This window comes from Falco naumanni, chromosome 13 (assembly GCF_017639655.2).
Source record: "Falco naumanni isolate bFalNau1 chromosome 13, bFalNau1.pat, whole genome shotgun sequence".
NCBI lineage: Eukaryota > Metazoa > Chordata > Aves > Falconiformes > Falconidae > Falco > Falco naumanni.
Genome location: NC_054066.1, coordinates 23,351,908 through 23,370,668, shown reverse-complemented (window position 1 = coordinate 23,370,668; position 18,761 = coordinate 23,351,908). Strand labels below are relative to the sequence as shown.

The 18,761-nt window shown below is 36.7% G+C and overlaps 1 protein-coding gene across 2 annotated transcripts in view; it reads left to right on the top strand.

Annotated features, from left to right (window-relative positions):
• NLGN1 (neuroligin 1) overlaps positions 1 to 18,761 on the top strand; it is a 327,480-nt gene that overhangs the window by 105,165 nt on the left and 203,554 nt on the right. Inside the window, exon 3 of one of the 2 annotated variants that reach the window (XM_040612958.1) lies at positions 11,021 to 11,080. The exons of the other annotated variant lie outside the window; for it this stretch is intronic. Coding sequence (XP_040468892.1) covers positions 11,021 to 11,080 — 60 coding nt within the window. The remainder of the gene's footprint in view (positions 1 to 11,020; positions 11,081 to 18,761) is intronic. 2 annotated transcript variants of the gene reach the window in all.

Here is an 18,761-nt window from a genome sequence, read left to right as displayed (position 1 = left end):
CTGGTTTTGTTATCAAAAGGACCTATGCATGACACTTTGGGCCATTATTATAATTTAGTAGTTCACATTGTTTGTGTAAATCCTCTATATTTGTTAGGGAAAAGAAAGTACCTTTTACCCCACTAGAGTCAGCTTTAAAACAGAGAAATATAGCTCGATATAACCCCCCCCAGTAACTGTGTCCATACTGTGATCCTAAGCAAGTAAACTTCTGAGAAGGAAAATAAATCACAATAGAAGTAAGAATAACTTTTGTCCAATGCTGGGAAATGTTATGCTTTTATCTGCTGCACATTTTGTCGCTTTCCTTCAGAAAGCAAGGTTATTGTCAGCAGATAAAGAATTAGAAATGTCATATTGTCCCAAACTCGTCAACTCTCATCTAAATGGCTGTTCTGAAAATAGAAGCAAGGGCTATTGTAACATTTTGCCCTTAAATTTGCTATGCTTTTTGTAAATAATATATTGTAGTCACAGACTTGACATTTTGTAAATCTATTTTATGTTGACGATCATTTCCCGATCATCAACTTCTATGTTAAGGTATTCAATTATTAAATAGTAAGCATGAAAGCAAAGTTTCTACTGGAAGGGTTTCAAGCCTTCTGTCCATATAAGAGTCGACAGTAGCTGTGTAAATATGTGGTCCCAAGTACCACCGCCTGCCTGTAAGTTCTGCTAGATTAGAAGTGATGTGCTGATTTCCTTTCATGCTCCATTCAGTAGAGGGATTTTATCTATCCATTTGGGAATCCTTAATATAACATGCAGAGTACTTCAACTGTAGTTTCAAAACAAGTACCATGCTAATACTGAAAACATGTCAAAATGAAAATGATTTTTCTTATGACAAGTATTTGATCCCACTAATCTTCAAGTACTGGCTGTGCTGTTCTTGTTTTGTGACTGCTCCGTTGCTGAGATGTTTTGAGTTTTCCTGCCTAAAATTATGCTCTTCTAAAAATACAGTATATAAATACAAGAAAATAAGTGAGGCCAGGCACTTTTCTTCTGACAGCTTTTTACATAAACACTGCCCCCTCAGTTCTCCCATCACTGCTTCTCAGAGCTTGCACTTTGATTCTGTCAAAAGGTGTGGTAATGAAAGCAATGTAAATATGTTTCTAAAAGCTGGTGACCACAGTCCCAGTTAAATGGTCTTCTAAGGATAGTTTGAATAGTGGAGAAACATTTGATCTGAAGTATTTCTATTCCTTTTAAGATACAAGTTAATGGAAAGATCGCAGTTCTGAACACCAGATTATTAGTATCAGTATTTATTTTTAAATGTAGTTATATTTCAATAATGCTCAGAGCTTTAAATCTGTAGGAAGAATCTCCCTGTGTTAAAAATGCATATAGGAGAAACTGCCTGTATTTGTGTGTGCGTGCATATATTTATATAGTCATATATAACTAAAACAAATCATCCACCTTCACTTTCCAGGAAGAAACTTTGTTATGTGAATGTTTGACAACATTTAAATATGATTATATGTGCAGATAGATGTAAAGTATCTGAAGTGCTATCTCCCATTGAGATCTCAAGAGACAAACCTGGGTATGATAGAAAGAAAAAGGAAACTGGCTTAGGTACCATCATCAGCATTAGATGGCTGGGAAGTTCTGGCTAACGCTGAAGAAAAGCCTTTGCAATTAATGGTGGCGGATGCAGTTCCATCTAGTTTAGCCTACTGTGAATGACTCAGCATACATGACATCTACCTTGGTCGCTCACCACAGAATCAGATTTTCTTTGCACTACTCAACACAGCAAGAAATGCAGTGACGTGGAGTTAATATGAGGGAATGGAAAAGCTGAGGAACAAGGTGTTTGCTTATAAACTCCCTGCCTTTCTGCCTGCTGATGTTTGCAAGGAGAGGGTCGGACTGCCGTCAGCTGTACAAAATGAAATATTCTCCTCCCTTTTACCACTTTTCTAAAGAAATTCAGCTCTGTGAGGTAGCTGGAAAATTAAGTTTTACTGATAGTGGCTCATTCAGAAACCTAAAAAAATAAGCCATGTATGTTATATATGATCTGTATGGTATGTAAACCATAGAGTGTGGCTTTCTAGATGGTAAAATACTGCACAGGTTGCAGCGATACAGTGAATTATATAGAGCTCAAAGCATGTGGCTTAAAACCAGATGACATGAAGTACATTGGGGAAAGGGGTAGGAGAACTTATTTCATTCCAAACTCTATATGAAAATATTATGCACAATTAACTTGATTTTCTCTGCAATGTTCAATTACATGGTTACATGAAGGCCATTTTACTCTGCTATTTGGGCTATGAAACTGGGTCTCAGGAGAGCTGGACTGTATGCTCAGCTGTGCCATAAACAAAACTATATAGCTGCTGTAACACCAGCCCCTGCAGTTAATAGAATTAGCCTGGGAGAAGGCTTTCCAGCAGAAGGCAAATTGACAGCGTTTGTCCATAGCAAAGGTAATTTTACTTGTGCAAGAATCCCAAAGCGCTCTCACCTGCCGAGACTGCTGTTCTGGGCTAATTTCTTTCCAGAGATATTTGGGGCAAAATTACAAAGGTTACTTGTCCAGTTGTTGTTTTGGGCTGAGAAGAGAAGGGGACAATGAAATAAAAAGTAAAATAAGATGGATTTTTTTTTAAAAAAAGTATGGTTTAAATTATATTTTGGTAGTTAAGAGCTTGTGGAGAATGCTTTCTGATAGCTTGTCTTATTGCTGTAGACAACCCCTGTCTGAAAAGAATAACAAAAAAATCACAAAAGCAGCAAAAACCCAAACCTTAGCAGTTTTACCTAAATTAATGGTGGCTTTCTCAGCTGTGTCTCCTCGTATATCCTTGTATGAAAGATGCATTTACTGCATCCCTAACTTGCACTGTTATTCCAGCAACACTATAGAGAACTTTGAAAGAAAGTAAAGATTAATGTTGGTATATTAATAGCAATTGTAAACCTCCCTTTTGGAACTGTAAATTTGCATCTTAAAATTATAAATTTTCAGTTCTATTGCATGAACTAGATATGATAGCTATTTTTAAGCTTGTGGTCTCAAGTGATTCCATATCTTCCATAAAACTAAGAAGCAATTTGATCATGAGAGCTGTAGAAAATGGAGGTCGAATTTTGTTTGTAAACAGACAGAAAATACATTTATAAAAACTGAAAATTTATTCACAGAGCTTTGGTAGTATGTGGAAGAGACTGAAATTATTTGTTTTAATTATTATTAGATTTATCCACAGAATAACTGAGGGAAGTTAGAAATTTGTGATACTCATTTCTGCTTAGCTTTAACTCCTGAGCTCACCTCTTGGCTCAGATGTAGTTGGGAGCAGTTCTGTTAATGATACTGGATCTATCTTTATGTTATTAGGAGGTTTATCCTGTTGCCTTAAGAGAACTTACTTGTAGACTTAAAGTTAAGCATGTGCATAAGTGTTTATTAGGATTTGGATTGTCATCATTACCTGTAGAGAGAGAGAATTGATTCATGATCTCGAAGCTCGGGTGATGGCACAGCTGTGTAATGTTGCATTCAATTCATTACAGCAGTGTGTCACCATGCAATGAGTATCTGTAAACCAACATGAATTATTAATGCAAGTAAAATGTTAAAAGCTGTATGAACTTGTGATATAAGCAAGTGAGGTGGCACTGGAGTGGTAAATACTGAAGATAACAGCCATGTAACAGCTTACTAATTTCATTTTTCATGCCTGTTACCTGCCCATCCCTCACTTCTGGAGCTCTGTACTGCAGCTGTGGTGTGTGTCCCCTGTGCCAGCCTTGGCCAGCAGAGTCTTGGTCTGTTTGAAGCATTCTTTTTCTCATGTATAATTCTAATGGGTGGGACAGCCACTGCTTTACCGTAAGTGCCCATTCCTTTCCTTAATTTCAGTGAAAAGAAAATGAATGAATGACTTTCATTCCTCCTTCCCCTATCCACTGTAACTGTTTTACTTCCTGTTGGTTAGAGCAGAACTCAGAGTGGTTCAGAAGCTACGATGCGTAGAATAATTATCAGGTTGCTGGCTCTTCCACTGAATTGCTGCTTATCCTTAGTATATTCCATGCATGAGCTATGTTTTCATTGCAAGCCTATAAGGATTAGCAGGTAGCTCACCTAGGGTATTAGCTTTGTATTTTATGGAAAGTTTTATGGACCTGTGCTGTCTTTGAACCTGTCTTGGCAAATCTCATTCATCAGAGCAGTACCACTGTGTCTGCACTCTTGTGCCAGGGCAGAGCGGAGCTGAGCTTTCCTCATCCAAAATTCTATCTGGCAGGACACTGTAAGGGTGCCGGCGCAGGCAGCCAGCCAGGATGAGGCATGCAATCTGTGTGCCTCTTCAGGGTTGAGCCCGTCGGCTGTGGATGTGGGGCCCAGGGGAGCATGGCTCACCCAGTGATCTGTACTTATCCTGCCTACTTTTCTAGTAATGCTGCATGACTCTGCGTAAGACATACCATGTAAGCAAAAGCCTCTAGAAAAGTCAATTGGATTTATGGAGTGGCTTATTGCAAGGGAAGGGGCTTTAAAGAGAGCCTGAAATGAAGCTTGGTTTGGGCTGCTCTCCACGGGACATGTGAGCATATAAAGTGCCTTCACCTCTGAGGATACATAGAATTTCAGGCTGTGCATAAAGTAGGAAGCAGAGGAGTCAAACTCTCTCTATGTTTCCAAATTTGGATCTCACTGAAATTCACACAAATCTAGTGTTCAGTAATGAAACTCCTTCAGATTTAAGGGAAATTAAGACACAGCTAGTGTGATTAACCTTGTGAATAAAAAGGTTTGGAATTAGACATTCTTTCTGTGTGACATTACAGCAGTATGCTGTTATAAAGGACACAGCAGGAGTTAGTCTTGGAAGTGTCATAATAGCTTCTTTAGTGACAAAGCATTTATACATGTAAATTTCCAAAGAAAGTTGGCAACCCTTTTGTGGGTTCAATTTGCACCTGTCATTCACTTGCAGATGCAAATTTGAATTACTTGCAGTCTTAATTAAAGAACTTGATTGTCATCACAAATCAGGTAGTAAGATGTGAAAAGACGGAGGTTTGTGCCATCATTTGTTGTTAAAACATGAGTGCAAATGTTTTCATCTAAAAGCAAAGTTGACCAGAGCTTTGCCCTGCTAATAAGTACAAATACTAAAATAAGTACAATATGGAAATAAAAGGGATTTAAGTGGGAAAAACAATGAGAAAAGATGTGAGCATGTGGTGAAAGCAAGACAGTAATAAGGGAAATATTATAAAGTATATATTTTTTATATATATTTACTAGTGTGACAAAGTATAATCAAGATTTTTTCCAGTTAAATGTTTCTTGAGACCCAGCTGCCTTTTGTACCTTCCAAATTTCTTTTCTGTAAGGAATTCAGGTTCTTGTATTTTAGCTGAGAGTTTTCTAACTTTCAATTTGATTAGTTTGATGGTAAGTTTGATAATAAGATGGTTTTATAAAGTTATTAATCAGATTACTATTTTGCTGTATCTTTCCAAATTGTCATTACATTCCAGTTATGTTTTGATTTCAATATATAAAAATTGGATTTTTGAATTCTCTTCACTGAAAATGTTGAGGTCTGGAGATTGTTAATTATAAGTCATCATTAATATCTTCTAAATTAAAAACAGGAGATAGGTACAACGTGTTATTGGGCCTCAGCTAACATCTGCTAGACTGTGGTAATTCAGCATAGATTTTGTTGTGGGTTTTTTTGAAGTTGGAGAGTGTGTGGCATAAAAATGATAGTTGAAATAACAAAGGACTGGTTATTTTATATTTGGATCTGAGGGTAGGGCCTAAAAAGGTGATACAATTTCACTTCGCAAATCTTCAGTGATCAATTAAATAATGAGATAATGATGAAGAAATAGCAACGGATGGATGGAGGCACTTATCTAAGTTTAAAGATAAATATATAAATGTATTTAACATGTGCACTACCAGATTCCATGGTGTTGCAACTCACTTAGTGAATTCTTCTAATACTTGTATTATTTCTGCAGTTGGCCTTAATCTCATTTCTTTCCCTTTCTATTGATCAGACACCTTAATACAAAGAATGATTATTACTGTGGTGATTCTGAAATTGCTAGATCCATGGAGTCAACTTAATGTAAAATGTCCTTTTTTTTCTTTCACACTTTTCTCATTACTGAAGGAAAATATATTGGCCTGCACAATGACTGTATACCTGAGTACAGATCTATTAAGTTTTGAGGATTTGAACTGTTGTTTTATAAAATGGTGTCAACATGTAGTGTGACATTTTTACGCTGAATAGCTTTTTCAAGTCAAAAAGCTAATGACATCCCCAGCTTCCATGCCTCCCACACACAGGCAGTCCAAAAGGCCACAGATAATTTCTGCCGAATCAAGACCATAAAGAGAGAATTTATAATCAGCTTTAATGTATTTGGGAGCTAAACCACCTTAGTCCTTCATCAAAAGGAATGATAAAACCCAGAATTAATACAGCTAGATTTAATTATTTCTGAATGCATAATTACTCTTTAGCTAACTGGACAGGAGGTATGTTATTGCTCTTACTTTGAGCAGAGGAAAGTCAACTGCAAGCATACAGTAGTCAACTATCGAGACTTTAAAATGTGTCATGTTACTTCCTTAACATTGATTGCAATACAAATAGAATAAATATTTGAATAATACTTTAAATAATGTAAGAGCTATTTTTAAATCAAATGAGTAGAGGGTTTGTTAAGATTACCTCCTGCACATAGCTTTCCTTTAGCTTTTGTAGCAAGACTATTCATTGCCTTTAGGAGACCTAAAATGTAGTAATCACTTCTTCCCCTAGCTAAACCGACTTAGGGGTCTACTTTCCCATTAGCGTTAATGAGAGTTATGGGTATGCGGCAACATGAGACTAAATGAGACTAAACCTTAGAGAGCCTCTTGATAAGTAAATCATCTTTGTGTCAGCATTTTAGAGGCTTTAGTATCCTCTTTTCCGCCCATTATTTATGGTACCTGATTACTCTGTTGACATTGAGTATTTATTACATAAACTTTAGCTAAAATTTAGGCCATCTCAATAAGGTAGTGTATCTATTTGAAGGCTTATGTCTTATACATTGTAAAATGGTCCTTTTGTAATAGATGCCCATTTTTGTAAGTGAAATTCTCAGAGGAGGAATAAGTGGGCCTTCACAGAAGGTGAAGACAAGCTATAGTGGAAAGTAACTGTGGACAAAAGACTTTGGGCAATCATAATTCTGTAAAATGCATACTCTTCTTTTGTTTAATTGGCTCCCAGTGTATTATGCTTTAGCATCAGTATATTAAGATTAATTTCTGTTACTTGAAAAGAATATTCATATTATGGAAGAATCATATAGTGAATTGACAGACAGGGCTAAAGAAATAAATCTAGTTGAGGGATACATTTAATTTACAAAACCATAAACTTTCTATAGAATATTAATTAAAAACTGTAGAAAATAACTGAAAATTACACACTTACTAAAGAATTTCAGGCCTGACTTATTTTTACTTAAAAATGTTATGGCTGCTATATTTTGTAGGATCTTTCCATAAGATTTTATTTTGTTTATCTGATAGTGATTTCAGCATGTTTTCCTGTTTGAGGACTCAAGACGTCAGTCTTTCCTTATGATCATAGAGACACAGCGATGTTGTTAGTCAGTGTAGTCTGTTAACCAAAGAGTCGGAAGCAAAAGCTATTTCTTACTGATTTTAGAATGAGAATTACTGGTGAAATGGGTGGAAATCTAATCCAGAACTTCTTTTAAAGATTTCAGAAAATTTCTTCAGCAGCCATACGTGAAATGGGCCACGCAGCACATAAACAGTCAAGCTCAGAGCTCTGCTAACTCTTTGAGGATTCAAGATCGAACCTCTGGATGTTGCTGTATGCCATTTTAGACAGCTGTGTGTACAATGACTCTTGAGCTGGTGTTTCATTTAGGGACTGCAGAGCAATTTACAAATACAAATTAAGATTCACAATATCCTATATGTATAGGTGAAGTACAGATATAATAGGTAAGTAGTTTCATGCCTGGTGCATAAAGACCAAACTCTGCTTTGGTTTCTAGACCTCGGATAACTCCAAGAAGCAGAAAATCTGCCAGAAGCGTTTTGGTTTATATTTCTTTAAGTTAGTTGTTGCTGAGATGTAATGAATATGGCCCATTATATTTGCAGACTGGAGTGAACTTGTGGCAGAAATCATGTCTCATCTCTTTCTTAACAGAGTGCTTTCAGTGGTGCCTGGTGTGTCTGCCACATGTCTGCAGCAGGGGTGAGTCATCCTGCTCAGGGGACATGGCAAGCAGAGCCCCCGTATTGTGAATTACATATGTAGTAGTATTAGAAGGCATGTTTAATCTATGACAACTCAAAAATAGGTCAGCCTGTTTGCAGAAGGAATTGTCAAGCATTGGAACAGGCTGCCCAGGAAAGTGGTTGAGTCACTGTCCCTGGAGGTATTTAAAAGACGTGTAGATGTGGCACTTAGGGAGACGGTTTAGTGGTAGACTTGGCGTGCTGGGTTGATGGTTGGGCTTGATGATCTTAAAGGGCTTTTCCAACCTAAATGATTCTGTGGTTTGATGTTTATAAGGAAGGTGGTCTGCTGTGGTTTTTTATTATTATTGTTTTCAGAGAAACTCAGAACTATATAAATAAAAAAATCACCCAGGTTATTTTTAATAGCTAGCCCCAGTTATGCTTCAATATATTGTAAAATCAGAGATCGTATGAGATTAGTCTTTTGCATTGTGATGTTTGATGCACTGTGTAACTTCTGTTGAGATCTGGAACCAAAATACCTCACAAAGGCTAGCTATTAAAAAAAATATGTAAAATTCATTATCTTGGTTTCATCCAGAAAAGAAATTGCCCCTCTCTGTGCAAGTTATTTGGAGAAATGTGTGCTGTTTGCCTTTCCAGATGCTACTTTGTTCCTTTCTGGTGACTTTAAAAAATTTAAAAGATAACAAGAAGCCATTAAAAATGTGTACGTATATATATATATCTATCTATCTTTGGCTGTGTCTGGCTCTCCATTATTAAGTGCATAGCTCTGTTAAATCCATAGCTCTTAAAGTTCTTAATTTCATTCTTCCTGTTCACCATGCTGAAAACCCACCATGAAATTATTTTTATTCTTTCCATACATCTTTTACTTTTCTGATTTTATTCTTTTAGAAGTAAAGTTGCTATGGTATGAGAATGATGGGCAGCAAGACATTGAGTGTGTGCATTTGGATCGGGTCACGTTATCTAGAGAGCATATATTGTAAGGGTTGTATTCAGGGCTTGTATTAGGAAAAGCTATTGCATCACCAAAGCTCTGTGCTAAACAGAGTGATTGTTGCAGATGTGACTATGAAAATGCTCCTGTTTAATTTATGATGCATAATTCTAGTGTTCTGTATTTAGAATGAGTTTAAAACTATACTCCTGACTGATGCAGTAATTAAGGTATTCAGCTTTGGTTTTTTCAGTAATATGGTCCAGTTCCTACGTTCAGTTAAAATCTCATGGTATTTCATGGGTTGTTTCTGTTTCTCAAATCCATGTACCTGGTACAAACATTTTATGACTGTCTTTTGTTAAATGCATCACTTAGATATGTGGTATTTTGCCTATAAACAACAGGTTTAATGCTGAATGACTACTATCCTGTAAAATAACAGAGCTAGAGAAAGCTTTCTAAATACAAATATTTTAATACTCCATAATGCTTAGAGTTAATGCATGTCTCTTGCCTACATCTACTGCAAATATCAACACATACTGTTCATCTCCTTTTTGTTGTTGTTTTTGTCTATTGCTATTTTATGCATGAGAAAGTTCTTGGTTTTTACTCTGTGCTTGGCTGGCTTTTTCTTTTTTTGTTACTTAGTCCTGTGTTCGTACTGATTGCTTTTTTTGCATGCAAATTACAGAATGTCATGGAAATGAGAGCGCTCTGTAAAAAAAAAAAAAAAAAAAAAAAAAAAAAGATAATGCTGAGTTCCAACTGTCTTTTGTTTGTGCGTAAGTGTGTAAAATACATGACGTAGAAATATTTTCAGAATGGCCTTTGACTTTCCTTCTGGTGCATATTTTTATTACTTGGTAAAGGAGCAGGTGTTTTTCCTGTTGGGAAAGATGATGAATCTATTAATACTTGTTAATAATACAGGTGCTGGGCATGAAATAATTTTGTCTTGCCATCTATTTATAGAAATAAGGAATTACAATATCATGTGTCTTGCCCAAGCTAAAACTTAAATATTCAATGCAACTTTTGTATACAGTGCATGAAAGCCTGGCCCCATTGAAATCAATGGCAGAAATCATTGTCTTCAGTTGGTCTGGGATTTCGCTCTTGTTTCTAGTTTATGTCTGGATTATGGATTTTCATATTTCTTTACAAATATCACAGCAGGTAGTCAAAGGTTTCAAGGGAATCTACAGTTCTATATAAAAGAGAATGTAATGAGTGTGTCAAAAGAAAAAAAGTCAAACCCATGCTTATCTTCGTAAAGCATGAGCTGAAATTGAACTCAGAAATGTGAATTAGCATTTCACAGAAAATATTGTTTTAACCAACTGTCAAGACATTTATTAGCCACCTTATTGCGTCAAATGCAAGAGGTAATTTGGCAGTTCTTGTCTCCATTATTCCTAATAACAACAACAAAAAAAAGCAATTAAATTAAGTGGATAAATATAGTTTATGGTGGGTATGCTTTTAGTAAACAAGCTTTGATTCTTCATTTAAAAACAATAAAGCACTGGGCACTCTTTGATTCTTGTGCAAGATGTTTCTAATAGCAATACCCCCTAGGGAAGGTTTTGCTTTAATGTTTGAAAAACGTAATGAAAAATTGGTTGATATAAACTAAGATTTCCCTCTCTGCAAATGTTTTTCTTGAAACATCCATGGGATTTTAATATTCACTGTTTTTTTCTTCAGTCTTGTATATTCTTGAATTGTCTTTTTTCCTCCATTTTCTCCGTTCTCAATCCTAGGTCCCCTTACAAAGAAACAGACAGATGATTTAGGTGATAATGACGGTGCTGAAGACGAAGGTATTTTTTTGCCGCCAAACTGATTTGCATGACAAGGATCCCTGAAAATCTTTTTACTCCCCTCTTTTTTTGACTTCTTGTCTTCTTTTGAAGAGTTTTTTTTTTAATTCCCATTTTTGATGTGTTTTGTCTTCTTGCTTGTTGTATACATATATATATTTTTAATTTTTTAAAAGAAAGAATGTTGTTAATTTCTACGTTTTGATACAAAACAGTAACGATATTTAAAGAGGAGGGTTTTTTGTTTTCTTGAAATGGACTTTTGATATGTTGCATCCCACCTTTTGACTGAATTTTGTCCATACTATTTAAACTAACACTCTTTTAAAGTTTCTCTGTACACCTTTTTGCATGTTTTCTAACCCTATGTATTTCACCACGTACAGACGTTTCTTTTTTCACTGACTGATCTCAGTTTGATAAACATATAAAATGTTGTTTATAAAAGGAAAACTACAGAAAATTCTTAGAAAGTGTCTCTTAAGCAACTGACTTCCCCCAAATACAAAGCCTTCTGCATTTACATGGCCATGAACAAATAGAACTAAATGCAAGATGACCCCACCTCCCTGCAGAAGAGAGGTGGGTCCCCACCACAGGCAATATTTGCAGTTGGTGAGGCTCTGTGCAGCACCAGTGAATTCAGTAGAGCTAAACTGATGTCATCCAGGGGAATCTGATCCCTTCTGTTTTCTACAAGCATATAAAGATGCCTGTCTGCTTGTGGTGACCCTTAGAAAAACCTATTACCAAGTAAAATCGAAAGTGTGAAATGTCAAGCATATTATTCTGTTTATGAATTATGTCTGTTAATCGTAGAAGCTATGCAGATTTGATATTTTTTCAGGGCTATGAAAATGGTAACAAGGGGCTCTTTCTCCTGAGCAGTCTCATCCCTTCAAGTAGATGTGCTTCAACATTCTGAATCTTAAACACATACTTTGTATATTTTATGGTCAATGGGTAAAATAAATTACCATATAAGACTAGTAGAGTTGCTACTTGCTTCTCTCTTATATATCTGGGGTCTTTTTTTGCCAGATACTAAGATGAAGCTTAATTTGTAGACTGCAAGGCTCTTAATTAAGAAATTTTTCATTACACAGAACATTAATTATTTTACTCAAAGAGAAACATGCAGTTTTATCACAAAGGATGAAAGAAGGCAAATATGAGCATTTAATTTCTTACCCAATAATTTAACAGAGACTTTAGAAATAAACGCACAAATCTATACATCTGATTTACGATCCTCTACTGAATGTGTATGTTAAGCATATGAATGAAAGCCCACTACTTGGCCTAAGATTTGAAAGAACCTAATTGAAAATCTCCTTTGAAAGTTGTCATATGTTGCGGTTTAACCCAGCAGGCAGCTAAACACCGCATGGACACTTACTCACCCTCAACCCCTCCCCCCAGAAAAGGAAGGGAAAATAACAATGATAAAAGAATATATGAAAAAAGGCATGCACAATTCAATTGCTTGTCACCAGCTGACCGATGGCCAGCCTGTTCCCAAGAGGTGGCCCCCATCCAGCTTCCCCCTAGTTTATATATGGAACATGAGATCATATGGTATACGATACCCCTTGGGTCAACTGGGGTCCGCTGTCCCACCTGTGTCCCCTCCCAGCTCCTGCTGCCCCCCGCCTGCTCACCGGTGGGGTAGTGCAGGAAGCTGGAAAGTCGTTGACTTAGTGTGAGCCCTGCTCAGCACCAACCACACCACCAGTGCGTTATCAACATCATTCTCGCCCTAAATCCAAAGCCCAGCACTGTGCCAGCTACTAGGAAGAAAATTAACTTTGTCCCAGGCCAAACCAGGACGGGCGTCTTTCAGAGCGAAGTGTGGTAATTCAGATCCACTTCGCCCTGTGAGGCCAAGTCATTTCCACGTTAGTTCCTGACAAACTGTTGCGAGGGGCGTTCTGGTGTGTTCTCCAAGACCTGCGATACTGAATTAGCCATTGTGAAAGTTACACTGTCTTGTTTTAACTATACGTTTTAAGAAACCATTTGAAACCCGGGTTATTCATCCAGTGGACCTTAATGGCTCTCCTAAATTGCTGTATAATTGCCAAGACAGATGCTAATGGCTTAACATTTGTTGAGTCCTTCTCTGCTTAGACACACTTAAGGAGACTCCCCAGTTTGCTAAAATTCAGCAGAGCGGTTGCTCTCAGAAAGCAGTTTAGTCCCTAGAATCAGATGAGAGCAGGGATCTCAGTCACTGGAGAACAAGTGTCCATGTCAGGGAAAGCCTGTCTCCCACATTGACAATTGCAGGAGACAGAGAAAGGACTGTAAGAACACAGCAGTGAAACTAGCAGGGAAGAAACACATTTTAAACACTAATAAATCTCTGTAATTTATAGGACTGGGATTAATTTTCGCTGGCATACAAGTGACAGTTTTGTTCTCCTTTCTGTGCCAGTAGAAGAATGCAGGCAGTAATTAGACTTTTACTGCTTCCGAGAGTCACAGAAAGACAGGGCAAATTCAAATTTTTACGATCAGTCAACACTGATGGCTGCTAGGTTGGTAGAAGCCCCATCTGCTGAGGCCATGCATTGCACTGTCCCTCAGCGGAGGAACAGTAACAGGTGACTATGTTTTGTGAACCTGTCCTTTTGCACTGGAACTCTAGCACTTGTTGCATATGCAGAACCAAAGAGTTCACAAACTTCGATTTGGGTATAAGTAGAAGGAAAGAGAGAGGCAAAGGAAAAAGCCACCTTAGCTATCTAGATTCCTGCTCACCTGTCCATCAAACTCTGCCTTTTGCAGTATGATAGTTTTACTCAATATCAAAATCTACACACGAATAACTGGGGACAAAATAAAACAAATACCAAACTGAATGAATGATGATGTTGGAATATTAGGGAGACTGCACAGTGAAAAACTGTTTCATATGACCATGGAATCCATGCTACATAAACAGGGTCCAGTGATTACTAAAATGCTCAGTGTGGCCTCTGTATTAAGAAATTCAGAGCTCCCATGTCTATTTCTCATATTATACCTTTCCAGAAGAAAGATCTTTCATAGCAGCTTCTTCAATCAAATGCCTGGAAAGTATTCTGTATTGTGTCACTCAGACATCATAGTTTGATTAGACAGTTTCATTTTAAAACAGTGTTCAATAATCTTATTCCCAGCACAAGCACTGGAATCAGTAATCAAACTTGGATCTCTGGTATGTGCTGCAACCAGTAGACCAGGCTTAATTAGATCATTTTTCATTTTTGTTTTCAAAAGACCCAAAGGCAGTAATGCACATTACCAGCTAATGATCTGCAAATTTGCTGTTTAAAAAATGAAGGTGTTTTCAAGTTCTATGAGTGTGAAATGTGTGAAAAGTCAGAAATTATATAAACGTCTTCTTTTTTTTTTCCCCAGTCTGGATGCATCCTTGTTTCTGTTTAACCCTTTTATGTCTACATTTGAAATTGCTTACCTGTTTTTCAGTAGGTATTGAACTACTTGAGCAGGTGCCAGAAACAAGAGTGGCAAAAGTACCTGCAACCAGTGAGCATGAGGGCTTTCCCTTTCTATAGCAGCAGTGGATATGCCTATTTGCTGGCATGCAGATAAGCAATATCTAGTTTAGATGCAAGATTTAACTTTAAGTTGCTCAGAAGTTGAATAAACTGCACCTTCCCCAGTCTAGAAACAAAGCTTACTTTTAAAGTAAAACATTTTAATCTTAATATCTTATCTCAGTCTTAATTTTGGTAGGGTAGTAATTGAACTTGATTTAATTGGGCTATAGCAAAAAACAGTGACTTTTTATGCACCCTTAGTTCCTATATATGCTAAAATCCTTGGCATGTCTTAAAATTCTGCAACACAAATCATAAATCAGTCTATGCACTCAGGGATCAGGAGTGGACTTCTAGGTAGTTAGTGCTGTATGGAATAACCATGAAGGATGGCTCACAAATGAGTTTTTCTCATCCACCATTCTGTCATATACACCTTACCTAGCACATCAATCTGTCAATCTTAGATCCGTATTTAGTCCTCAATGCTCTTTGAGCATCTCTCAGTTTTTAATGTATTCAGTCTCACAGCATCGTTCTGTGATAGAGGAATGTTATTCCATTTTTAGAAATGAGGAATACAGATGCTCAGTTTGAGGAATGCAGACATCATGTCCATAGTAAAGCAGGGAACTGAGAGTACATGCCTCAGAAGTGGGGTCTGTAATTGTTAGATGTTTCTACTCTTCCTTCTCCATTCTGATCTCCCCTGTGAAAAAAAGGGACAGATCAGGAACAGATGTTGCTGTTTATTCACAGGCTGTAACTGTGAAGATTCTGATCATTTAGCCTGATGCTCTGTCTTATACGGGCTATTGGACTTCATTGACTGAAGGAAGTTCTTGGTCCAGCGCATGTTTTAAATCAAAACAAACAAAATTCCACTCAAATTTTAAATTGCTAATGATGCATAATGCTTCTGCAAATCCCTTCTTATGCTTAACAGACTGTAGCGCCATTGGCGGAAAAGAGCACATTTTCAGAATTGAGAATCTTTTCCAAAAAAACCCATCGCTCCATTAGTATTAAAATAGACTAGGTTGCCAAGTTTAGCATTTCGTCTGCTTTCAACTGTCATGGTAAGAAATAGGGAGAGAAACGATCCTTCCGTCTGGCACTAGTTGTACATTTTCGGACTTCAGAGATCAGTAAACAGCAGAACACATTTGTCTACCTCAAAAAGCAACCACATGCTTCAGCCTTAATTATAGCCTCTAATGAGTGCCAGCCAGGCTGGAGCAGCACAGAACTTATCACTTTGGGTGAACTTGATAACTGACACACAGAGACATATTCATGATTCCTGTTCATCCTGTCATCCATTCATGTGAGTTCCATGATTCCAGCTCCCAAGTACAGGTGCCAATGTCACTTGCATATTAAATTTGGGGATTATATTTTCCCTTTACACTTAGAACCTGAGTTCAGATTATGTTGAATTTTTGTAGTGAAGTTATTAATACTTGAAAATGTGCATAATAAAAATTCTGACAGACCTTTAATTTAAGCACCTCTTCAGGGCTCCGTTATACTTTTAGCACTGCCAAACATTGCTTATACAGTGAAGAGTCTGTCAGCTTTAGCATTTCCAACAGTCATCTTTTAATAAATTAAAATTACTACCTATCTGGCTATCGAGGTCCTACTCTGAAAATCTGCTCCAGATGCTTACCTGTAAAAGCATAGGCCTTTTTTTTTTTTTTTTGTGTGTGTGTGTGTGTGTGTGTGTTAGAATATACATCTATATAGTCCTTCAGTTAAATGTTTGAGGGTGCACAAAATGATCTTTTCATTTGACAAATACAAAAACAAATGAAAAAAGAGATCTTTCTATTTGTCTGAAACTTGATGGGTGCAGGCTGTATTTGAAATTATGAAACATATCTAGAGAACCTTGCTGCCACTCCTAAAAGAAGTTCAGTAGTTACTGTGGTAGCCTCCAGACGTCTAGTTTTATATCATGTTAAAAACATGGCATTAATGAATGTTTACATATTAGCACTGCACAGTGCAGTAGCTTATTAAAATAGTGCACCTATGAGGCATCTGATAGATTTGAACAGAAAGGTCAAATACTGTTAAAAGGCTTTTAAATGATTAAGACCGGCACTGATTGGTGCCATGCTCTACTTAAATTTAGGACGAAAGCTTATGGAAGAGCTATGCATCTATCCATATAATATTCTATGAAAGGAGCACATTGGCTTTACAGTAACCTATCTAAAACTTTTCCACTGTTCTTGTACTGTTTCATGACAAAAAAAATAAATTACTTAATATTCTACATCAAAATGTCATAATTTTTTATAACATTTGGAAAACCCCTGCTTGTGACATCTGGGCTAAACTAATTATGGTTTTGTGCTAAGTTGTCTCTAGGTAGGCTTTCTTCCTTTCCCCTTTTTGGTTGTTCCCTGCAAATTATACTTGTTAAGTCACGTGGCAAATTCACATCAGCTTCAAATGACTGAAGCTATAATTATGTTTTGTTATATATGACAATTGTGACTGGTATTCACAGTCAGACACGGTTCCCTGTTGTGTGATGTAACAAACAGAATAAAAGACAGCCCTATTTCTAAATTGCCTGTAATGTAATTAAGACCAGACATAAAAAGTAGATACAACAAACATTAGAAAGGTACAGAGGAGAGAAAAGGATGGAAATCATAATAAGAAAGGTCATGTATATGTCATATAAATAAGATCATTCTCTGCTGTACAGTAAGACCTGCTTCGATGGTTTATGAACTAGCAATTTAAAGCCAAAAAAATCCCAGCACTCAAGTCTTAACTTCTGTGTGAATGAAAACAGAACAGAGTCGAATTTGAGAAAGATTTTGAACTGCACTATCCCTGCATGTATTTTAAAATATTCATGTATTTGCTTTTTAATTAAAGCAACACTTAATAAAACTTTTTTTAAAAAAAACAAAAACAAAAAGAATAGTGCACAACTAAATTAAAGCAGTGCATAAATCTACATTTGGCAGAAATGCTACATTTGTACCCCAATTCTTCAGGTTTGGAATGAGCTACTTGTGCAGACACGCGCACAAAGGACTGATACCAGCCTATAGGAAAAAAATGAAAGATGTATTGAATCATTTCTGGTCAGGTTTTGAAAAGTATTTGAGTGGCAAAATCTCAGTGATTTTCTAGGAGTTGGACACTTAACTCCAATAAGCATTTTTGAAAAATGCATCTTTCTACTCTATTTGTACCAATACAGAATTTCTTGTCAGAGTATTATCTTAAGACATCCTCCATTTTGATTTTAAAAGCTGATAGTTTTCATGGGGAAACATTTACTCACTTTCAGGTAGGAATCAATTCTTGATTATGGTCTGATTTTTTTGCTTTCTTCCTTTGATCCTATTATTAATATCCACTAGTTAATAACATCTGTACTTAAACAGTAGTATCCCAGCTGCATATTTGCACCTTTTAAATGTTCCTAGCTATAGACAGCTGTAGACTGCAATTGATATGAAACTACCGACTGCAAGACCAAAATGCAGTGATCTCTCTTCTTCACATGAAGAGCTCCATGGTTTCAACATAATCCGCAGCCCAGAGTCCCACTAGTGTCAGCTCAATACTGCGTAACCTCTCGCAGTACTAGATTACTGCCTGTGACACACAGAAGCACCATTTTTCTTTTATAGAAGGGATTTCTCTGAAGACTGATGACTTTGGCAAAGCAGCATGAGGAAAATTCGTATTGCATGTCATCTGCTCTGTCATGGCACATAGGCACAGCTGAAAATTAGTCTGTCTTTATCTGTCTGTAATCTTTATAAGAATATTCATAGTGGGAAATTACAGAAGTATGGTATAGACAGAATTTACTCAGAGAATAACTTCTTTTTATGTCAGGTTTTACTTAAGAATGTGTGCTTCCTTTCCCAGATAAAGGACACCCATTCTTTTCAAAATATTCCAATATTATTTTCCAGATAAACAGGCCAGTACTACCAACATTTCATTACTGTTCACAGTCAGTACTCCGTAATTCTATGTAATTTTAATTAAAGAAGAATTCTGAGACAGTCTCCCCCTGTGCTACCACCAAGCACACAATTAACTGTGTACAATTTCTGCTGGGAACAGTCACACAGTGATTTCAGATT